General features: G+C 42.6%; 3 protein-coding genes across 5 annotated transcripts in view; 2 read left to right on the plus strand and 1 right to left on the minus strand.

Moving 5' to 3' along the window:
- Nucleotides 1-5,325, plus strand: part of atp2b1a (ATPase plasma membrane Ca2+ transporting 1a) — a 31,884-nt gene extending 26,559 nt beyond the window's left edge. The window contains exons 20-22 of one of the 2 annotated variants that reach the window (XM_029494778.1): nucleotides 349-537; nucleotides 1,145-1,234; nucleotides 3,840-5,325. In XM_029494778.1, the coding sequence (XP_029350638.1) occupies nucleotides 349-537; nucleotides 1,145-1,234; nucleotides 3,840-4,226 (666 nt within the window). In that variant the 3' untranslated portion in view covers nucleotides 4,227-5,325. The remainder of the gene's footprint in view (nucleotides 1-348; nucleotides 538-1,144; nucleotides 1,235-3,839) is intronic. The other variant, XM_029494779.1, reaches the window with a different exon arrangement.
- A 2,713-nt stretch (nucleotides 5,326-8,038) lies between these two features.
- On the plus strand, nucleotides 8,039-12,172 carry mest (mesoderm specific transcript). Of its 2 annotated transcripts, none has more exons than XM_029494744.1 (13): nucleotides 8,039-8,134; nucleotides 8,568-8,618; nucleotides 8,781-8,972; nucleotides 9,386-9,465; nucleotides 9,558-9,635; nucleotides 9,852-9,988; nucleotides 10,062-10,120; nucleotides 10,273-10,313; nucleotides 10,447-10,517; nucleotides 10,606-10,707; nucleotides 10,795-10,871; nucleotides 11,124-11,187; nucleotides 11,586-12,172. In XM_029494744.1, the coding sequence occupies exons 3-13, from the start codon at nucleotides 8,819-8,821 to the stop codon at nucleotides 11,701-11,703; spliced, it is 981 nt and encodes a 326-aa protein (XP_029350604.1). In that variant the 5' UTR covers nucleotides 8,039-8,134; nucleotides 8,568-8,618; nucleotides 8,781-8,818; the 3' UTR covers nucleotides 11,704-12,172. The 2 variants fall into 2 exon arrangements, with proteins under 2 accessions (XP_029350604.1, XP_029350603.1); XM_029494743.1 differs by having other exon boundaries at nucleotides 8,045-8,134; nucleotides 8,568-8,637.
- Nucleotides 12,159-18,558, minus strand: copg2 (COPI coat complex subunit gamma 2). The gene is made up of 24 exons (XM_029494742.1): nucleotides 18,434-18,558; nucleotides 17,935-17,987; nucleotides 17,763-17,843; nucleotides 17,583-17,654; nucleotides 17,389-17,468; nucleotides 17,102-17,177; nucleotides 16,879-16,971; nucleotides 16,622-16,708; nucleotides 16,351-16,508; nucleotides 16,092-16,225; nucleotides 15,900-15,967; nucleotides 15,524-15,712; nucleotides 15,151-15,246; nucleotides 14,766-15,009; nucleotides 14,571-14,646; nucleotides 14,275-14,378; nucleotides 14,057-14,182; nucleotides 13,892-13,960; nucleotides 13,569-13,750; nucleotides 13,358-13,487; nucleotides 13,162-13,259; nucleotides 12,892-13,030; nucleotides 12,659-12,757; nucleotides 12,159-12,554 (listed from the first exon to the last, which is right to left on the minus strand). Exons 1-24 carry the CDS (start codon nucleotides 18,468-18,470, stop codon nucleotides 12,424-12,426), a joined length of 2,622 nt encoding a protein of 873 aa, XP_029350602.1. The 5' UTR covers nucleotides 18,471-18,558; the 3' UTR covers nucleotides 12,159-12,423.
- Nucleotides 18,559-19,172: the final 614 nt, after the last annotated feature.

Below are 19,172 nucleotides of genomic sequence, written 5' to 3' on the forward strand. Positions count from 1 at the left end.
ATTTAATGATACTGTTGCCATTGAAAACAAACCAGGATGAGGATACCTGCTCTCTGTAATAATAGGGCTTATGTAATAATGATGAAATACGTTTAGGGATTAATTAAAACATCAACATATGTCAGCTTTTATCTATTCAATTGTAACCTCACTGTGAAACAAACAGCCTGTTTTGTATCACCCCTCTGGCACGGCTGCTATTTTTCAGGGTCACTGGCTGCCTAATGTCTGCGATGTACCAGGGAATGCAGACCATCCCGCTGTAATGAAATGTCACTTTCTCTCTTCAGGAAGTGTAACATTAACAGCCAACACATCACATCTGATGTAAATCTGGATGTCTTCCAGGTAATCTCTTCAATACCCACCAGCCGGCTAAAATTCTTGAAAACGGCCGGCCACGGCACTCAGAAGGAGGAGATTCCAGACGAGGAGCTGGAGGAGCTGGAGGACATGGACGAGATTGACCACGCTGAACGAGAGCTTCGCCGAGGCCAGATCCTCTGGTTCCGAGGCCTCAATCGCATCCAAACTCAGGTAACTATGCAGACCTTCCCGTGCACCACTGAGCACTGCACAAAACACGAAGGGAATCAAAAGCCATAAACCTTTTAACTCTACTGCTCTTCCAGCTTAAAATCTGTGTTGTTCTCTCTCTTGGCATTTTTTAAAGAATGGCTTGTGCCCTAAAAACAAAAGCCCTTCCTCTAATTTTTCTGTTCTGCTTCTGAGCTAAAGCAGGTTCCTTTGCCTATTTCTGACTCAGTCTGAATCTATCTGCTAAAACATGAATAGTTTGAAGGTACTGATGAGAAGCAGGTGAATTGAATTGGATGGAAAGCACGATAGAACAGCTGAATGTCCAAACACCGTTGGCATGGCTATATCTGTAAGTATGGAAGGATTGTGCAGAGAAAAGAGTGAAAGTGAGTCAGAGCTCCCTCCGATCAGTGCCTTTAAACCCAATCGCCCCTGTTTTCCTCTCTCTTTAACTATATTACCTAAATCCAATTTCCAAGTGACATTTTTTTCTATGGTGACTGGTGCCTCTTCTTTATTTTTTCTCTCTTTTCTCTCTCCTCTGGCTGTGTTGTGTTTTATTTCCTCTGGGCTTTCTCCTGTCACGCTGTCTGATTCTTTGCAGATGGATGTAGTGAGTGCGTTCCAGAGTGGAACTTCCTTTCAGGGGGCTCTAAGGCGGCAGGCCTCCAACTCCAGCCAACAACAGCACGATGTAACCAATGTTTCTAGCCCTACACATGTAGCCTTTTCTACTACTACCACTACTGCCACTGCCGCCAACACCGCTTCTGCCACTGTGGGGTGTGAGTGCGTGTTCTCCTCTAGTGCATGAGACTTTTATTTCTCCTGTTCTTCTAACATCTTCCTCCTCCACTCTACTTTTCACCTAACGTTGACACTTTTACTCTCTCATGCTCCTCCTAATGTTTCCCCCTGTTTTCTCCCCCTCCAAAAAAAAAAAAAAAAAAAAAAGAAAGAAAATATACCACATCTTCCATATTGCTTTGATAACACTGCTGGATATATATGTACACTGTAACCAGGTCGCTTCTGGTGTCAAGGTGTTTTCTCTGTGTCATCATGTTTTCTGTTCTGCTTCTGCTTCGGTCTCAGAAATTGAATGGTTTCACTGTTACCTCGGATGGGGGTGATGTGCATTTAATATTTTGACAAAAATCCCATTCTGCATTGACAGTCACCAGGTTTGTCTGCAGCTGCCTCACTCTGCTCTGTGCCCCTGCAGCACCCATGGGTCTGTGTCGCAGCTCTCTAGTCCCTCTAGTCGGGTAAATGTTTTGAGTATATGCCCATGATCACGGCCCAAAACGATAGAGATGGTCGATAGAGTCCAAGACATGGACCTCTATGAGAAAGTCTCTTCAGGTGTCAGTGGATGTCTTATCACTCGGTGGTCAGAAAATGACTTCTTCTTCTCCAGCTGTCAGTTTGCTGTGAAAAAGAGGCGGACAAAAGACAAAAGAAGGACAAAAAAAACCAAGCTGAAGCCGGCGTTTAGTGTGATGCAGTTTGTTGATGTGCTTGGATGCGAGGTTGTGCATAAGCTTGGGAGGTCTGGTAGCTGGGATGCCAGCCGGGGTGGAAGATGGCTGTGTTGAGAGCAGAAGCGGATCATTTCACAGTGGCATTTCCTCTTGACCGTGCCCTTAGATGGGTTTTGTGTGCATGTTGACGATGACGCCTTCTCTCTTTCAGATCTTCCCAGGCAGACCATCTGACCAGCAGCGGATTGTAAATGTCTAACAGATGTCACTAAAAACAGCTTAATGGAATAGATGACTGTACCCTTGAATGTAAACACATGGGGCCTTCCCAGACACATTAACAGCAGATCAAATTTTGTGTTTTCCCGTCATGCTGAACAATTATACAATCTTACGGTAAAATTTAGGTCCGTCTCGGGTGGAACTCCTCTCAGACCTGACAAATATCGGCCTTCAGGTGCTTCCCTATTAAACTCTGAACTTTTCTTTCCAGGTACAGAGCTGGATCATGCTTTCCTGAAGTCTTTCTCTGTGTGAATACTGTTTGTGGGCAGAATGTGTCCACCTGGCAATGTGTTGCCAAAGAGACCCAAAACAGAATGAATACGACTGACTCCCCACATATTCTTCTTTAGATTCTGTGAAATGTGTCATGGGCTATACTCAAAGGTTTACTACCATTGAACACAAGGTAGCGCCGCGCTCTGCATGGGTTCAAAGTCTCTGGTCTCGTTTGTGAGTTTTTTCACTTTGTGCTGTTTTTGACATGTATACCAGCTTGTAGACATGCTTGGCTGCTGCAGCTTTTTTGTTCTTTCTCCACAAACATAAGCTATGACTGACCACCCCTTTCTTTCTTCAACTGTCTTTCTCTCTCTCTGAGTCGCTGTCTCTCTTTCTTTCCTCTATCCTAAGCATGTCCAACAACAGTAAATTCTTGTCAAGCCTCTGTCCTTTTCTCTTTTTGGATGCGTTCTTGTCTAAAGAACAGCATCACTCTTGTCTCTTGGTTCCCTTTTGCATTTTGATTAGATTTTGATCAGACACAGGCCTCTACCAAGTGTTTTGTGAAATACTACCACTATACTTACAAACCCCCCGCCAAGAAAAGAAAGAAAGAAAAGAGCATACATTGCATTGAGTTTGGCGTTGGTTTGTACCCTCCCAAAGGATTTTACTCCATGATTTAAAATAGTAGTTTCTCTGTGAGTGAATAGTCACGTGTCAGGCCTTTCTTCACTGGATGCACCTCAAGGTTTCTATCTCTCAGAAATGCTTTTTCTTTTTATCAATGATGCAATTTGTACATTATCAAAACTTGATGCCTTTTAAATGCATCAAATCTATCTCACGCCTTTAGTTGTGTGCGTTAGCATGTGGTTTTGGCCGGTGGATAAGACTTTAAGTCAACGAGACTGGAACGAGTGTACTGTCAGGACAGCAGGTGACACGAGCAAAAAGGAAGTGGCAGTGAGACTGAAGTGAATTCAGCGTAAGAGTAGAAATTGGCAGTGGCTTTGAGGCTAACGTAGTCTAGAAACTGGGTAAAGACAGCTTAATGTTAAACTGGTTTACCGAGTTAGAATCTGACTACTAGAAATAACTGCACACTTGCACGAGTCTCTGAGAGTCCCCTCCCTCACTGATTACTTTTTGCCCCTAAAACTCACCCACTATTGACTCAATAAAACTTGCGTCCTAGGTATTTATCTGTGCTTTTATCTGGAGGTGTTAAAAAGGAAAACATGTGTATCATTGCTGAATGAGACTAAAGATGGGCCTTTCCCGCTCCCTGTCCCGTCTCCCTCCCTCCAGATCCGGGTGGTGAATGCATTCCGCAGCTCCATCTCCCTCTATGAGGGGCTGGAGAAGCCCGAGTCGCGAACATCGATCCATAACTTCATGACCCACCCCGAGTTTCGGATAGAGGACTCTGAGCCCCATATCCCCCTCATAGACGACACCGACGCAGAAGACGACGCCCCCACCAAGCGCAACTCCGCAAGCCCCCGCAACGCCACGCCCACGCCGCCGTCACCTTCGCCTGCAACCACCGCCGCCCCCACCACGCCGGTGTCCCCCTCCATAAACCAGAACAATAATGCTGTGGAGAGCAGCAACCATCTCCTCCCAGAACCCCCCATAACGGGAACCCCCTCGGCCCCAGGGAGCCCACTACACAGCCTGGAGACCTCCCTTTGATCTGAACCCCCCACCCCTCTCTTCCACCGCTAACCTGTTCCTCGCTCCGCACGTCACTGTCACTTTTCTACCCACCACCAAGGAGCTCAACTCAGACGAACAGAACGAACACTTGGAGAGGAGAGACAAAGTGTCGGAAAGAGGACAGAGTCCCGTGTGACCTCGGTTTGGGCTGGACTGAAGAACAGCAGACATTCAGAGGAATGTACGGCTTGGTGTGGATGCTTTGGTCTTCTTTTCTCTTTGGTTCTAATCAATACCCCACTGCAACACGAGGACTCCACCCCTCCCTCCGTGGTAATTTTGGTTTTTCTGGGTAAACATGGGGTGGTTATAAACTCAGATTGAAAGTGACCTGTTTTCATTATTCTATTATTATTATTATTATTATTATTATTAATATTGTTTGAATGGAGAAGGGGAGGTCCTCCTCCTGGCTTGAAGATCGATGAACGAACCTTTAGCTTCTCTTTTATCTGAATGGTGTTGTATATTTATCTCTTTGGCCCTTACTCATTCAAAACTTATTTCTGCTCCATTGGCTGTTAATATTTTGAGTTATTTATGTTTTTGGAAAAAGCAGGTCTGTTTACAAAGTTTGTAGATACTTTTTTTCTGTTTGTAGGCAAAAGAGCTTCCTGATTAATGATCCAGAAAACTGGGACAGAAAAAAAAACTGAATGAGAGGATTATTTCAGATACTGCTGTATTTTCAGGAAAAAGGGTGTTTCTATTGAAACTTAACTATTTTTGCCTGCAAGTTTTATTTGTTATATATTTGTAGATAAATATAGAACCTTCTAGCCAAACCAATAAACACTAAGGCTTGTATAGAGAAAAGGTCCACTGGGCAAGGTGTTTTTCACAAGAGATGGGGCAGGAAAGACAATTAGGGCCTCTGTTCACGTTGCTATAAATATTTACTACTTCCATTTCTTCGATAGTTTTCATGTGCACAAGACCTTCTGGAGTTCTGGATTCTCATTTCATTCAATATGTTGTGTTGGAAGATTTCCACATGTTGAAAGGTTCATTCACTAAAGGGATTTTAGAATTTAAAAAAAAAAAAAAAAAAAAAAAGCTTTTGGGCCCGTATTTAGCAAGCATCTCAGAGTCCTGCTGAGAGCCGGACCACGAAGCAAAGTCTTACCTCAGAGTCGGACATGAGGTCCTTTTGAAAGCCTCTTACGGTCCCTTTCAGCAGGAAGTAGAAGTTTTCCTTTTAGATTTTTGTGGATTTACAAGTTGTTGTTCTTGTTGTTGTTGTTGTTGTTGTTAGATACATTCAGAAGAGGCTAATGTAGATAAATAGCAGGAAAAAGAAAATGGCTTCACTCGTGGGTGTGTGATGAGCTAATTTATGCACGTTAAGGCTAAAAATTTGTTTTTGCCAAACTCAGAAGCATTATTTGACTGACAGTACATCAATTTTTTAACAACCAGCTGAGTTCGAACTAGTTCTGTGCGCCTATTTATTTTTGATAAGGAGTTCGTATAGACTAAACGTGAATGTGCCTTGGCTACAATAATAATTTAGACGAAGCTTGTTCCCATCATTTGCCACCTTCAGGAAACTCCTCACAGATGAGATATTGTTCCTCCTCCAGCTGAAACTAGAACCGACAAAGCCTCATTCCTCAAATTTTGGGATTCTTAGGACAGATTTCTTCTGTCTGGATGCTTGATAAATATGGATCCTGGCCATCTGGTCATCTTTTTATTTATTAACTTTTTTTTCTGTTTTTTTTTTTTTTTTTGTCAAATCAGGTTTTTCATTTTTATTTTTCTCAGCAAACTGTTAGCCCCCTGCCAATGTATAATACTGACATTTGTTTACTCAGGCATAGAAAAAGGTATTTAATTTAAAAGAAATCTATGAAAAAACATAACCTTTTAACTTCAAACTTTGTGCATTTAGATAGTAAAACATTGTCTTGGTCAAAAAAAGCAAGTGAATTATCTTCATATTTCAAACTTAGTTTTACTCCTCCAAGTCATGGCTGACCTTCTAAAAACCATAAACCAAGGGAAAAAATAGCTTTTTTTCTTCAGCTCTCTGTTGCTGCATTTGATTTGTTTGTAAAATATTTTTGACACCTGATGTACTGGAAACGCTAAAGAATTGGACATGTGCATTTTTCAAGAATAAAGACTAGGCATACACTGGTATCTATCTGCACAGGGTACTTTATTTCATAGCGTTCCTTGGGGAAAAAGAATTTTGATACGAATCATGATTGAAAAAAAAATGTACCTTTGTATTTTTATGACAATAATGATGATACCTTTCATCATACAAACCAATTTTGGATGATTTGACACCAATTGCATTATATGGGGAGGGTTTTGGCCACTAAAATGTGTCTTGTTCTGGAATATTCATCTCAGGGTGCAAATGGTGTGAAAGAGAACAGGCCTCTTTTAGTTTGTTACTTAATTCAATGTTTGGGACGGTGCTTGTCTCCGGCAGCAGGCTGCAGATTCTTCCTGCGTCTGTACGGCCGTGGACGGGGGAGGGAGGTGAAAATGTAAAATCACAACGTTCTCTGAGGAAATAAGTTTGTTTTCCTTGTTTTACAGATGACTAAATAGCAGCTAAGATTGCATATAAAGCGAGAAATTGGAAAAAGACGAGCGGAATCCATACGAGGAGTTTGTTCTGTAGCTTCTTCCTGTAATGGGAATGAATGTTTTTCCATCTGTTTTATGGATTATTATTTTTTTATCTTTTAACATTTGGAAATAAAAGTACTTAATGTCTGTTTATCTTGAGCATTTTAAATGGATATCGTGATTGGATTTACATTTGAAACTTGTCGAGTAATGTGTATGGTTTTTAAAAATAAAAAATGTATTTAGCCTAATGCAGGGCCATGCTTTTCATTTATCATGTCACTGCAGAGCTGAGGATGAGCACAACTTCAACTTCCAGCCGTAGTGGGGCCTGTGGAGTGCAGGTAATGAGCAGAAGAGGTTAAATAAACCCTAAACGAATAAGAATGAGGTGGTTTTGGTTGTTGTAGTTCAGTAATGGTTTCTTGTAACGTGAATCTAAAATGTTTATCTGTTGATGTGACTTTGTAGAGCAGCGGTCCCCAACCGGTTTAATGTCGGACATTTCCACGGACCGGCCGTAAATGTGACATGAGTAACAAAGCTGTCTCTTTCTTTCTTCTGTCTCCTCTCTGGACATTTTCCCTCCGCAAAGAAACTTTCCAAAGACGTTTGTTGTTGTTTTTTACTCATTTTCTAGCTTTTGGGTTTAATTTTAGCGGCAACGTATCACGTGACCGAGAGAATTGTCAGAGTGAGTCATAGACGGATGTAACGTAGAGAATCCAGTCATTTTTCAAAATAAAACATCGCTCAGACTCAGATAATGAATAAAACAGAAATGTTATTTATTCTTTCTGTGCGGCCCGTTGGGGACCGCTGTTGTAGATCCACGACAATCTGACATCAGTTATTGTCTTAGTGACCGATAGCTGAAAACTGGAAGTCGTCTGTATCATTGACCTGGATTAGTCAAATGATCACTTGGTCTTTAAAATGTCGCTGTGTTTGTGTACGAGAGAAGAGGAAAAAAATTAAGGTACATTTTTTACATTTGAAAGGTTAAAGGAAGTTTAAATAATGAAGCCGGGCGTGCTGCTCCTCCGGACCAGCAGGGGGCGCTGACGGGCACTTCTCTGAGCGCCTCACAGATCGTGTGTTGTCGAGATGACTCACTCGGTTCCGGCATCTTGATTGGTGTCAAACTTCACATATTGACTACGTCACAACAGGAAGCCGGAAGAGCCGCTCTCCCTTAATATTCCGCTGGAAGCTTTTAAACTAAGAAAAATACAGAAAGACAGTTTTTGGGTGTCCAACAGACAGCTGCGAGGTTTTCTGATGCCAACAAACAGGTAGTACTCAGAGAAAGCTCCTCTTCTTAAACTTTCGGCCTTTTTATTTGGCTGTTTTTAGGTTAATTTACTGGAAACTTTGAACATCCACAGGTGGTTTACATCACAGAAACTGCCAGAAAATTCCCCAAATGAACTTCTGAGATAATCTATCGACAGTTTAATATTCACCTGCTTCGTGTGATTATGTCTTATTGACTTATCGATTTGTTGTCAAAGCTGCCGATCTCTGTCTCTTAAATTCAGTCTGAACCGGACGCTGATGTGTTTTGTGTTTTATAAAATACCGAGCAGAAAACAACGATGAGGTCAGTTCAGACCGAGTCCACAGCGGAGTTTGAGTTTTTTTTTTAAATCTCAGAAATCCGTCAGTAGTGAGACCTCTACATGTTTTCCTCCTCTCTGAAAAACGCCGTTCTTTTCCGCTCTGCAGGGTTCAGTCCTGCAGTCATGGATCCTGGACTCAGGACGAAGGTCCACTGAGGTAAGGTGGAGACATTTCTGTGAGTACGGCACTGAGAAAGGGGGGGTCTGTCTGTCCGTCCGTCCTGTTGCTGCCCGCCGGATCCGCTGCAGAAAGAGACATTTTCAAAGTTGACAAATCGAGCGTTAAGCCCTCCAACGTGTCTCCCTGTTGTGTGTCCAGGAGGCCGGAATGCGGACCCCCCCGCCGAAGAGCTCATTATGAGGGAGTGGTGGATCCATGTGGGCCTGATCTGCGTCCCGCTGCTGGCCGTCTACCTGCACACCCCCCCGCCGCAGCTCTCACCTGCCCTGCAGAAGTGGCACAGCGGCGGGGAGCTGTTCCTCTTCAGAGGCTGGAACATCTTCTACAGAGGCAAGAGTTCACCTCAGTCACACCAAGTTTATTTCCAAGGTTCTCTGAGTCCTTGAAGGGGTTTTGATTAATGTTGTCATGCACATGCACCAGATGAAGTGTGTGTGTGTGTGTGTGTGTGTGTGTGTGTGTGTGTGTGTGTGTGTGTGTGTTGGGGAGGGCACTAACTGGCTGAAGGATGAAGCTGAGCAAAGACAATCAGATCAGAGCCAGAACAGAAAATAGGATTATTGACATAATTATCAGTTAACTCAAACTGACCTTTTGACATTTTATCTGTTTTTAATTATGAAAACAAAAATTTGGTGCAGCTCCAACATTGTATTCACACATCACTTGTGTATATTTCACTCTCAACATTGTCATATATGCATCTTTTTTAATTAATTTTCTGTCTTTTCTTCTTGAACCAGACTCCCATGGTGCTTTGGGAAGCTCCGATGTTGTCATTCTGCTTCATGGCTTCCCCACTTCCAGCTACGACTGGAACAAGGTTCCTTCTGCACCTGCTCAGTAGCTGCAAAATGCCAATTCACACTTTTTACAGCCAATTGAATTTGTCTTTGTCCCCCCCCCCCCCCCCAGATCTGGGAGATGCTCACGCAGCGTTTCCATCGTGTCATTGCTCTGGACTTTCTGGGGTTTGGCTTTAGTGACAAACCAGTGAGTTAAATTTTTCCTTTTGTTTGGGTTTTTTTTTTTTTTTTTCCTTTTACTTATTTTTTATACAGCCCAGCAAAGAAAATAGACCTTTCCCTTCTGGATCTGTAACTATGAGAATCATTTCTTTGCACTGATCAATTAACTAAATTAACTAAAACTACTAACTAAAAGTTTCTCATGTGTCCTGCATGATGTTCTGATGCGTGCCGACTGCAGCGACCACACAGGTACTCCATCTTTGAGCAGGCCAGCGTGGTGGAGGCCCTGGTGGCCCATCTGGGTCTGAGCCACCAGCGGATCAACCTGGTGTCCCACGACTATGGAGACACCGTGGCCCTGGAGCTGCTCTACAGGTGTGTGTCCCAATGCACCTTTGCAGATATTCAAAAACAGGGTGAATGATGGGATGTTTCTCTTTCCCACCAGGAGTGACCAAAACCGCACAGGTCACCTGACCCTCAACAGCCTGTGTCTTTCTAATGGAGGTACAGCATGCTCTTGTCTTTTTTGCAGCTTTTCTGCACCAATTCCTGAAATGTTGACTTGATTAAATCATCAGTTAGAGCTTGTACATTCACAGGACTGATCGTTCTGCTGTGAAGGTCACAGGCAGTGCTGACTTTTCTATTTCCAACAGGATTATTCCCAGAAACGAGCCACCCACGGCTGCTGCAGATGGTGAGTCACCTTTGTCTTCCACCTACTTTTCAGCACAGTCACGCTCGGAGTAAAGACTTTAGGGAGCTGATGAGTGTCAGAATTCAGGGAAAGATGTTTGCCTCCTGAAAATGTTTGTTTTTGTCTCTGAAAGCTTCTGAAGGACTCTACTTTTCTGGCTCCACTCCTGACACGTCTCACCAACTATATGATCTTCCAGAAGGGGTAATTTGGGTGGGGGTGGGGCTTCTACAGTGACAGAAAAACCAGTGTTTGTGCCAGTGTGTGAAGCTGGTTTCCTTTTGGCTGGCAGGCTCAGCGAGGTGTTCGGTCCGTACACGCAGCCCACAGACGCTGAGTTCTGGGACATGTGGACGGGTTTGCGCTACAATGATGGCAACCTAGTTTTGGACAGGTGTGCGTTGTGTTTGGTTGATTTTTATCAATCTGTACCCCCCCCCCCGCCATGTTCACTCACCTCTGCCCTTGTTCTCTTTATCAGTATCCTGCAATACATCAACCAGAGACTGAAACACAGAGAGCGGTGGGTGGGTGCGCTCACTTCCACCTTTGTCCCATGTAAGTTGCGTCAGATATCGTGTTTTCTGTCCGTGTGTATTGTGTATTGACCCTGGCCTCGGCCAGAAGCCTTGGTATGCTAAGCTGCTTACGCTGAAGAGCTTCTTCTTTGCGTAGTCCGTCTGTGATCCAGAGCTCACAGACAGACTACGCAAACCAAATGTATCACTAGAAAAATGTGTTACTAATATTATTGTGAACTTGCTGACATAAGCAGTCCTAGTGTTTCTCCAGCTCCACCTTGTTTTGCAGTGCACATGATCTATGGGCCTCTGGACCCAGTGAATCCTCATCCTCAGTTTATCCATCGTTACCAGTGAGTATCCCCCCCACCCCCCTGTTGTTTATCTCCTGCTGTTGAATTTGATTGAGAGCAAATGTAAAAAACAAAACAAAAAACTTTACAATCATATTTTACTTTGTCAATTATCATAAATGCAGAAGCAGCAGCTAGTCCAGGGCTGCCTTTACAGTCTATAAGGGAACGCTCACTAAAAACCTTCAGATCAATCCCAGGAACATTCCTGAAAGGTTAGAGTTCCCTACTTAAAAAAAAAACAAACACATGTAAAAGCTACATTTGAGCATCCTTTATAGCTTTTCTGGAAACATTAATTCCCAGATTACATTTAAACAAGTTTTGAAATATTCACTAAAGGTGAGCTTTGCTTTTGGGCCTTTTCTGAATGTAAAACATGTATCTTGTCTCTGCAGGCAGCTGGTCCAGCGGTCCACAGTGACCATTTTAGATGAACACATCAGCCACTACCCTCAGCTGGAGGATCCCACCGGCTTCCTCAACGCATACTTCAATTTCATCCACTCGTTCTGACAGGAACAGCAGTGCCTGCATTCAAGTAAGACGCTGAAACCCTTTTGAGCTGAGGATTTATAAGTGGTCAATGGTCAGATGTAATATCCTGATTTTTACAAGGAAAAAACTAATTTACCAGCATCAAGCCAGCTGATGTCAGGTACTGTCAGAAGACAGAATCTGAGCTTTTAAAAAAAACAACTGTACTGAATCAACTGAATGTCTATCCTGTTTCAAGTGTTCAATTCTAAATCCTTCCAAGGTTGCATGATACTGTGACTTCAGTTTGCTTGTGTAAACTTTGAACTTTTGGGTGGGTGTTTTCTGTTTCTTCCAAATTGCTGCATTCTGAATGAATTTTGATATTTTCTACATTTCTTACAATATTAATGAGAAAACTAAAGTAAATGTTGACTTTAAGTAAAACTAGTTTTGTTAAAAAAAAAACAAAACAATTGGTTGACAAATTAAACTTGGTTTCTTTTGACAGTCTGGACTTTATTGTCAATTTGACAGAAGGAAACTTAATTTGAAGGCAGAGGAGAAGCAGACAGTACAAAGAAAACAGATTTATTTATATGCTAGAAATAATAACATTTATGTTCTTTTTCAGGTTGAATGGAACAAGAGCATTACACATGTAAATTTAGAACTCTGGAAAAAAGTGACATTACAGATATTGTGTCGTGCCAAGATAAAGTTCTTGTCGAGTTAGCACAAAACTGTGCTGTGATCATTTTAGCCCACAGAAGCCAGGATGACGTCCACGACTGTCTCCTCACTGCTGCGAACCGTCACCTGCATGGTGACGCCGTCTGCCAACGCCAGGCGGGCTCGAACAAGCACATCATGGCCTCCGCGAAACACACCTGAGAGAAGAGGGAGGGAGGTTAAAATAGAAATATGCTATTTGTAGTCATGCTGATAAGAAAAAAGCCTCTTAAAATCAAAGAGGGACTGTCCCGACACCCACCAGCAAGGAAGAGGACATGAGAGTTCTTGTTTTCAGGAACTTTGTCAGAGCGCTCACATGGCTGCATTCCCAGGAAGCTGATGATGTTACCCACCGCCTCTACATGAAAACCAGTCACATGATGAGAACACAAAGGATAAAGAAAACTGTAGCTTCTCCATGAAATAACACTTAGTCCACTTCCTCCTTAAGTGTGTTGACGATTTTAGCCTAATCTTCAGACTTCTACGTACCGTCCAGGGTCCGTACAGACGCCAGCGCAAAGGTTTCTTCCTTTTCAAATTCATCTCCCACTTCCTCCCACGCTGCCCCAAAGTTTGGTTTCAAAACCTTCTGGATGTGGTCTGCCACTGTCACCTCCAGATCCTCCAGCTGAAGAGGAGAAGAGGATACCAAAATTAGATCAAAGGATGAGGAAGAAAAAAAGGGGGCTAATATTGTTTAAATCTGTGAAAATAGATTTAAACCATCTGATAGAATTTAGAGGTGCTGCAGCCACGTACCACATATTCATCATCATAACCGTCGTCATCAGGCTCTCCTGTGTTCGGGTCGCAGTCTCTGACGAGGTACTTCATAGTGCAGCTGAATGTGCAGGATACTGCGGACAAAGGGGACACATCAACAACTGTTTCCTCACTTTTATTCAGACACACGTGCCCTTTAACTATCGCCCCCGTGATGCCCCAGTGGTCTTACCAGCAGTGGGGTCGTCATCAGGAAGTCGCACCAAAGTGTAGCAGGAACCGGGCTGGCTGTAGGGGAGACTGGCTGCAGGGATGTAGTGTATCACCTCGTAGGCTTCTGATGGCTCCATCTGCACTATGACCTGACAAAGAGCCACAGATTACGATCAGTCGTGTTTAAAAAACTGAATGAAGTAAAAATGATTTTAAAACACTGCTGGTACCTTCTGTAAGAGCTGGTCGTTCAGAGTGTTTGTGCAGTCGAACTGGAACACCATGTGTCTGGCAAACGTGTGTTTGACGCAGCGCACCACATATTCTGTCTCAGCCTCCGTCAGCTGCACTGGTTCAGAAGACTTGAAGAGCGGGCCGAGGCCTTGGAACTCTGGGATGGATGCCAGTTGTTCTGTCACAGGGATGAAATGAGACTGATTAAAACTAAGACAAGGCTGGCTTTTTATCCATTATATCTAGTCAAGCTGCTATAATGTGTTCAGAGACCAACATCACGCATGTCTTGAATCATTTGATATATTTACAGTCATACCCTGATAAATGTCCTGGCGTGATGGGGCCAACTTTTCTGGCAGCTTGCTGGTAGCAACAGGGGCAATTTCTGGGGGGAAAAGCAAAACTCAACAAAGAATTCTAACAGACACACTGACATGCTTAATTTTTATTCTGATTCCTGGCCACAAGAACCTCTCAGTACCTGTCTTCTGTTCTGTGATTGGTGTGGTGGCCAAGGGGACAGTCTTCATGTCGAAAGGTTTCTCTGAAGGCTCCAATGTGTACTGATGGAGGGACTTCTCCAGGCCGGGGATGGAGACAGACAGACCTGAGAGGGACACAGAAGAAATAACATTTATGCTTCGCTTGCTCAGGTTTCTGCCCTGTGCTGTGCATTGCAGGAGCCCATATACAACTCACCATTGAAGATGTAAGCAGCATTCAGAGCCTTCTGCTTTTGCTGTAGCACATTCATGTAGAAAGTAGCTCTGTCACGCACCTCATCATCACTGTCCATCATGCACCTGTAAGAACAGACACCCTCATGTTTGCCAATGTACAATAGATATCACACATTTGTATCTATTGGCAATATTAAATATCTACAAATACACTTGGGGAGCAATTAAAGACTTCCTTCTACAAAGTCTAAATATCTGAGGGCCACAATGGAAGAAAATAGTGTCTTTACATGAATGCAGTCAAACATGAAATACCTCTGCATAAGAACCAGGACACTTGGCAGCAGATCATCATTCTGAGCTCCAAATTTAGCCAAAGCACTGACAGCAGCTGCGGGCGGGAGGAGAAACATACAATATTTAGCTTGTGTAGTAAATAAATGTTGCTCAAAGGGGCAACTTTTGACAACCAGTCTCGGGACAAAACTCTTGAGATGCACATGGTCTCACCTGCACGAACAGCCTCGCTCTCCAGCACCACACGGTTGAAGATGAAGCGGATGTACTTGGAGGGCTGTGGGGTGCGTGGGCCCTCTTTGCCGAGGAGGTGCAGGATCTTGGTGGCTAGCACCGTGTGTTCACAGTCCTCAATGAACTCGCACAGGTGAGCCAAGCCCGTCTCTTTGCTCTCTGGGTTCTCCTCAATGATGCTGATAATGCAATCCACAATAGCACGCTTGTACTCGAAACCACCCTGCAGCAACACAAGGAGTCACTTTGAGACCTGTGCCCAACTTAAAACACAACTATAGGCCTTAAGTCTAACTAAAAAAAGCAGGTTTTATAGGTCCTACACAACAGAGACAAATGTGAATGATAGGAAGAGGCCACTTACATCATCTCTGAGCATGTTGGACAAGAAGTTCATCATGACGCTGTGCTTCCTGGGATACTTCTGACACAGAGCGCTGATGGCTTGCACCACCACCACCTAAAGTTAAGGGACATATTGAGGACAACAGATAATACAACACAACATAAAAGGATATAAAAATGAAGACAAAGCAAAGCATAAATTTGTCTTGGAAATCTATCTTTTGTGGTTGTATAATCTAAAATCCTGAGGGATTAAAAAAAAATAATTAAGCACTGGTGGACATTTCAGCAGGTAAAATAACTCAAGTCAGATCTGATAAAGCCCAACACCACCTGTGTTTGGATTTTAATGTAATTTGTGCAGGACAAATCGAGCACAAAAAATGTCTGACCTTGAACTCATCTGAGATCTCAGAAACAAAGGAGGAGATCTGCTTCATGAGTCGGTCCACGCTGCTCTCACTGCCCGTCTTAAGCAAAGTGGTGATGGCCAGTGTTGCGATGCTGCGGTTGGAGTCAGTGATCAGGTTCTCCAGGTCCAAATTACAGGCTGTCACAGCTGAAGGATGCTTCATTGCCACCTGGTGGACACAAAGGAAATGTCAGTATAGTTCTTGAAGGGCTGCTACCAGCCCTACGCATCCAGCTGAGAGATAATGAAGGACTTACAGTCATATGTCAAAACCTTGATAGTAAATATGTACAAAAACACAAAGACAAATTTGTCAAACAATCCATCTAGATGAAGGATAGACTATAAAGCTGTACCTTGTTGAGTGTCCTCACTGCAGCATATCTTAAGGCAGCTTTGGGAGAACTGCAGAACAGCTGCAGCACTGGAAGACACACATTTACAATTTAAAATTTAAATGCTTGCAATATGACAGAAATGCGTAATGCTGTTACACAGAAAAATTTTATGAAACAAGTGTGTAAATGAGAGGCGAGTTAACTACTGACCCGACACAGCAGGGGCCAGCTCTCTGGCAGTACAGTTGGGCATATGGACAATGGCAGAAGCAGCCTCATACACCACCATCTCATTCTTGTTTCTCAGGCAGCTCTCAATAAAGTCAAAAAGGGGGCTGTCATGACTGGAAGCATGATGATAAAACACAAAGAATGTCAACACCCTCACAAATAGAATAAGTAGCAACAAATAACTCAGCTTTTCCCACAGAAGTTTTCAGGTGTGCTGAACCACTGCAGGTCTACTCACCCTCCTTCTGTCTCGTCCAGGAGTTTGCTGGCAATCCGGATGAGCATACAATAAGCAAAAGGAGACTTGAGACCAGACTTGGTGAACTTGTTGAGCATCTTTGTGACAGCAAGACGGTCATTCTTCCTGAGGTGATACAACAGGCCCAGGGCATGGTACTGGAAAGCATGAGACAAACAACAATAATCTGACCCATCATAGATGTTTGTATAAATAATACATCTACAATAAAAAAAATCATTTGAATTGCCATTGTGTTTGTTTTACTCACCTGGACCATGATATTGTCACTGGAAGCAGCTTCCTGGGCTTCGTTCACCCAGCGCTTTACCACATCGTAGCTCATCTTCACCATGTGCTGTTAGTAGAAAAGATCTCTTGCAATGAGACATTGGCATACCATTTCAGTTCATATAAATTAATATTAACCATCTAGAAACTTGTCACCAACAGCAGAACATGACATGGGATTAAGATCCTATTTAAAAAAATATACATCTTAAATGATGATAGTGTTTCACATCTCACCAGTGAGGATACCAGAGCAGAACTGGACACACTAGGCACTTTGTCAACAATAGCCTGCTTCATGTATCTCTCAATAGCCTGCAGCATGGTGGTCTATGGAGAAGACAAGGGAAAAAACAATTTGTTTCTTAATTATAACGCATTAAACTAGCACAGTTGAGGGAAGGTAAAAGACAAACTGGAGGAACACAAAGCCAAAGGTGAAGGACTAAACTATTCTCACATCGGTAATCCTGCAGAGGGCTCTGATAGCAGGTCCTCGGTACACATCCTCCTTTCCTGTCATGTCCTTGGTCAGGCTTGAAAATAGAACAAAAATAGGTCAGACAAAAGAAAAATGTGAATGTTTCCACCCAGCTCTGTCACTCCACATAACCAGGGTTACAACAGCTGAACTATATACCAGATGAGAATAAACTGTTTCAGGGCACCTTCTTTTCACTTACTTAAAGATTATCAATATCTGTACGCATGTAATACTAAAAGCCATAATCATGTCATGGTACAAACCTGCTGGTGACAATGATGACATCCTCAGAGATGTTGGCCATCTCTTTGATGGTAAGGTAACACATCCTCCTCAGGGTTTGCTGAGATAGAAATAGAGTTTTAACTTTCTGAAAATGTTATTTTACCATAACAGATTTATGATAAACTGCTTGAGCTAAAATATTGAATCAAAAGATAAATCAGCATTGTCTTACATCATTGGACTGAAAGAGTCTGGTCATAGCGAAGAAAGCCTCAGTGGCCTCTGTGGTCCCAAAATGCTCTCCCTACATGATCAAAAACAAAGAAGTGAGAGACAGCACATAGATGGAAATCAACTCATCCCACACCAATACCACCTACTTTACCTTATTTTGTCAATCACATGTTCTTACCTGGTTAAGGAGGTAGATAATCTTGGTGAGAATATGGAGACATCTCCTTGGGTTGATGGGTGTCTCATTGAAAATTCTTGCCTACGATAGAGTTTTATTTAATATCATTGGTTAATATATAACTTTGACAAGTGTTTGTTTCAAATGCAAAAAAGGTGGAGAAAAACATTACCTCCTGCAGCACGGCACTCTTCTCCAGGTGTTGGAAAGGGTTGGACCCACTTCCTAAATGTTAAAACAGAGATACCAAGTGTGTAAAAACATTAACCAATGCCCTATCAATGCAATGAATGGTATAAATACGGGCTGAGCTTAATGTCAGAGCAAACAAATCTGCATCAGCAGACATCATAATATCCAGCTGAGAGGCGAGCTTGCAATGCTAACACTTCCTGCTAACTAAGGGTAAACATCAACAGTCGGTTATGCACAAGACAACAATTTAATTGCAACTACAGCCCAAATGATCCAACTGCAATTACAGACATAAATAAAAACGACAAAGATTGTTTATTCACATTTAGCTGTCTTTAACTTTAGCTAGTAAGCTAGTTGGCTAGCACCGCGTTAGCTCCCAAAGCGAAAAAAAATAATCTCACTCCAACGACAACGTTAATTTTTAGAGCTTTTTCGTGATTCATGGTGAGAAATTACTATGTTTACAATCTTACCAGACTCCTCGTCCTTCTTGTCAAATTTTTTAATCATTATTTTTGGCTCGAAGCTTCCAGATGAGGCTAAAGTATGCTCTCAGCCTCGGTCAGACGAGAAGCTACTTCCACGTAGCTGAAATGAAAACGGACTTCCGGCTCGAATGAACACGTCGACGGAAATTACGTCAGAAGCGTTCACGACCGGAAGAGGGCGCTGCTGCTGCTGCAGGATTCATTTACCCAAAAACTTACAGAGAAACCTTTAATAAAGGCTGAAAACAATTAAACGATTATTTCATCCGATTCGTGTAATTAAAAGTAAATTGGGTCACTACAAATCCGTATTTAGTCAAAAGCCAAAATGATGAGTAAACCGCCTCAACATACGAAATATTATTCTGCAGCTCAAAAAAGACTGAAAGTATTTATAAAATGGATATAAAAGTGAGAATTCACGCAGGAACAAGGTGACTTGTCTAACTCAGCGGTCAGCCACCTTCAGCATGAAAAGAGACATTGTATCGTTTCATTACACTTATGCTGTGTATGTAACAGCTGTAGTTTATTGCATTTTGAAATAAAATAACTTTTTATTTCCTCGGGAACTTTTTTGTTAGCATGGTTAGCTTACCGGGGGTCGGGTGCTCAAAATAAGTCACCAACCTGTCGGCAACAGGTGACGTAAACAAGGTGCGACGCATATACTGATACAGAAATTATTTTAAATTTTTTTTTTTTTTTTTTTTTTTTTTTTGTC

The sequence above is a fragment of the Echeneis naucrates genome, chromosome 23 (genome assembly GCF_900963305.1).
Source record: "Echeneis naucrates chromosome 23, fEcheNa1.1, whole genome shotgun sequence".
Classification (NCBI taxonomy): Eukaryota; Metazoa; Chordata; class Actinopteri; order Carangiformes; family Echeneidae; genus Echeneis; species Echeneis naucrates.

What these genes read in the sequence shown, in the direction of transcription:
- mest (XM_029494744.1), top strand. Translation starts at nt 8,819, where the DNA reads ATGAGGGAGTGGTGGATCCATGTGGGCCTGATCTGCGTCCCGCTGCTG. An exon ending in CTGGAACATCTTCTACAGAG is followed by an intron (nt 8,973 to 9,385) that starts GCAAGAGTTCAC and finishes TTCTTGAACCAG; the next exon opens with ACTCCCATGGTGCTTTGGGA. An exon ending in CCTGTGTCTTTCTAATGGAG is followed by an intron (nt 10,121 to 10,272) that starts GTACAGCATGCT and finishes TATTTCCAACAG; the next exon opens with GATTATTCCCAGAAACGAGC.
- copg2 (XM_029494742.1), bottom strand. Translation starts at nt 18,470, where the DNA reads ATGATTAAAAAATTTGACAAGAAGGACGAGGAGTCTG. An exon ending in GAGCGAGGCTGTTCGTGCAG is followed by an intron (nt 14,647 to 14,765) that starts GTGAGACCATGT and finishes TCCCGCCCGCAG; the next exon opens with CTGCTGTCAGTGCTTTGGCT. An exon ending in GTCCTGGTTCTTATGCAGAG is followed by an intron (nt 14,379 to 14,570) that starts GTATTTCATGTT and finishes CTGTTCTTACAG; the next exon opens with GTGCATGATGGACAGTGATG.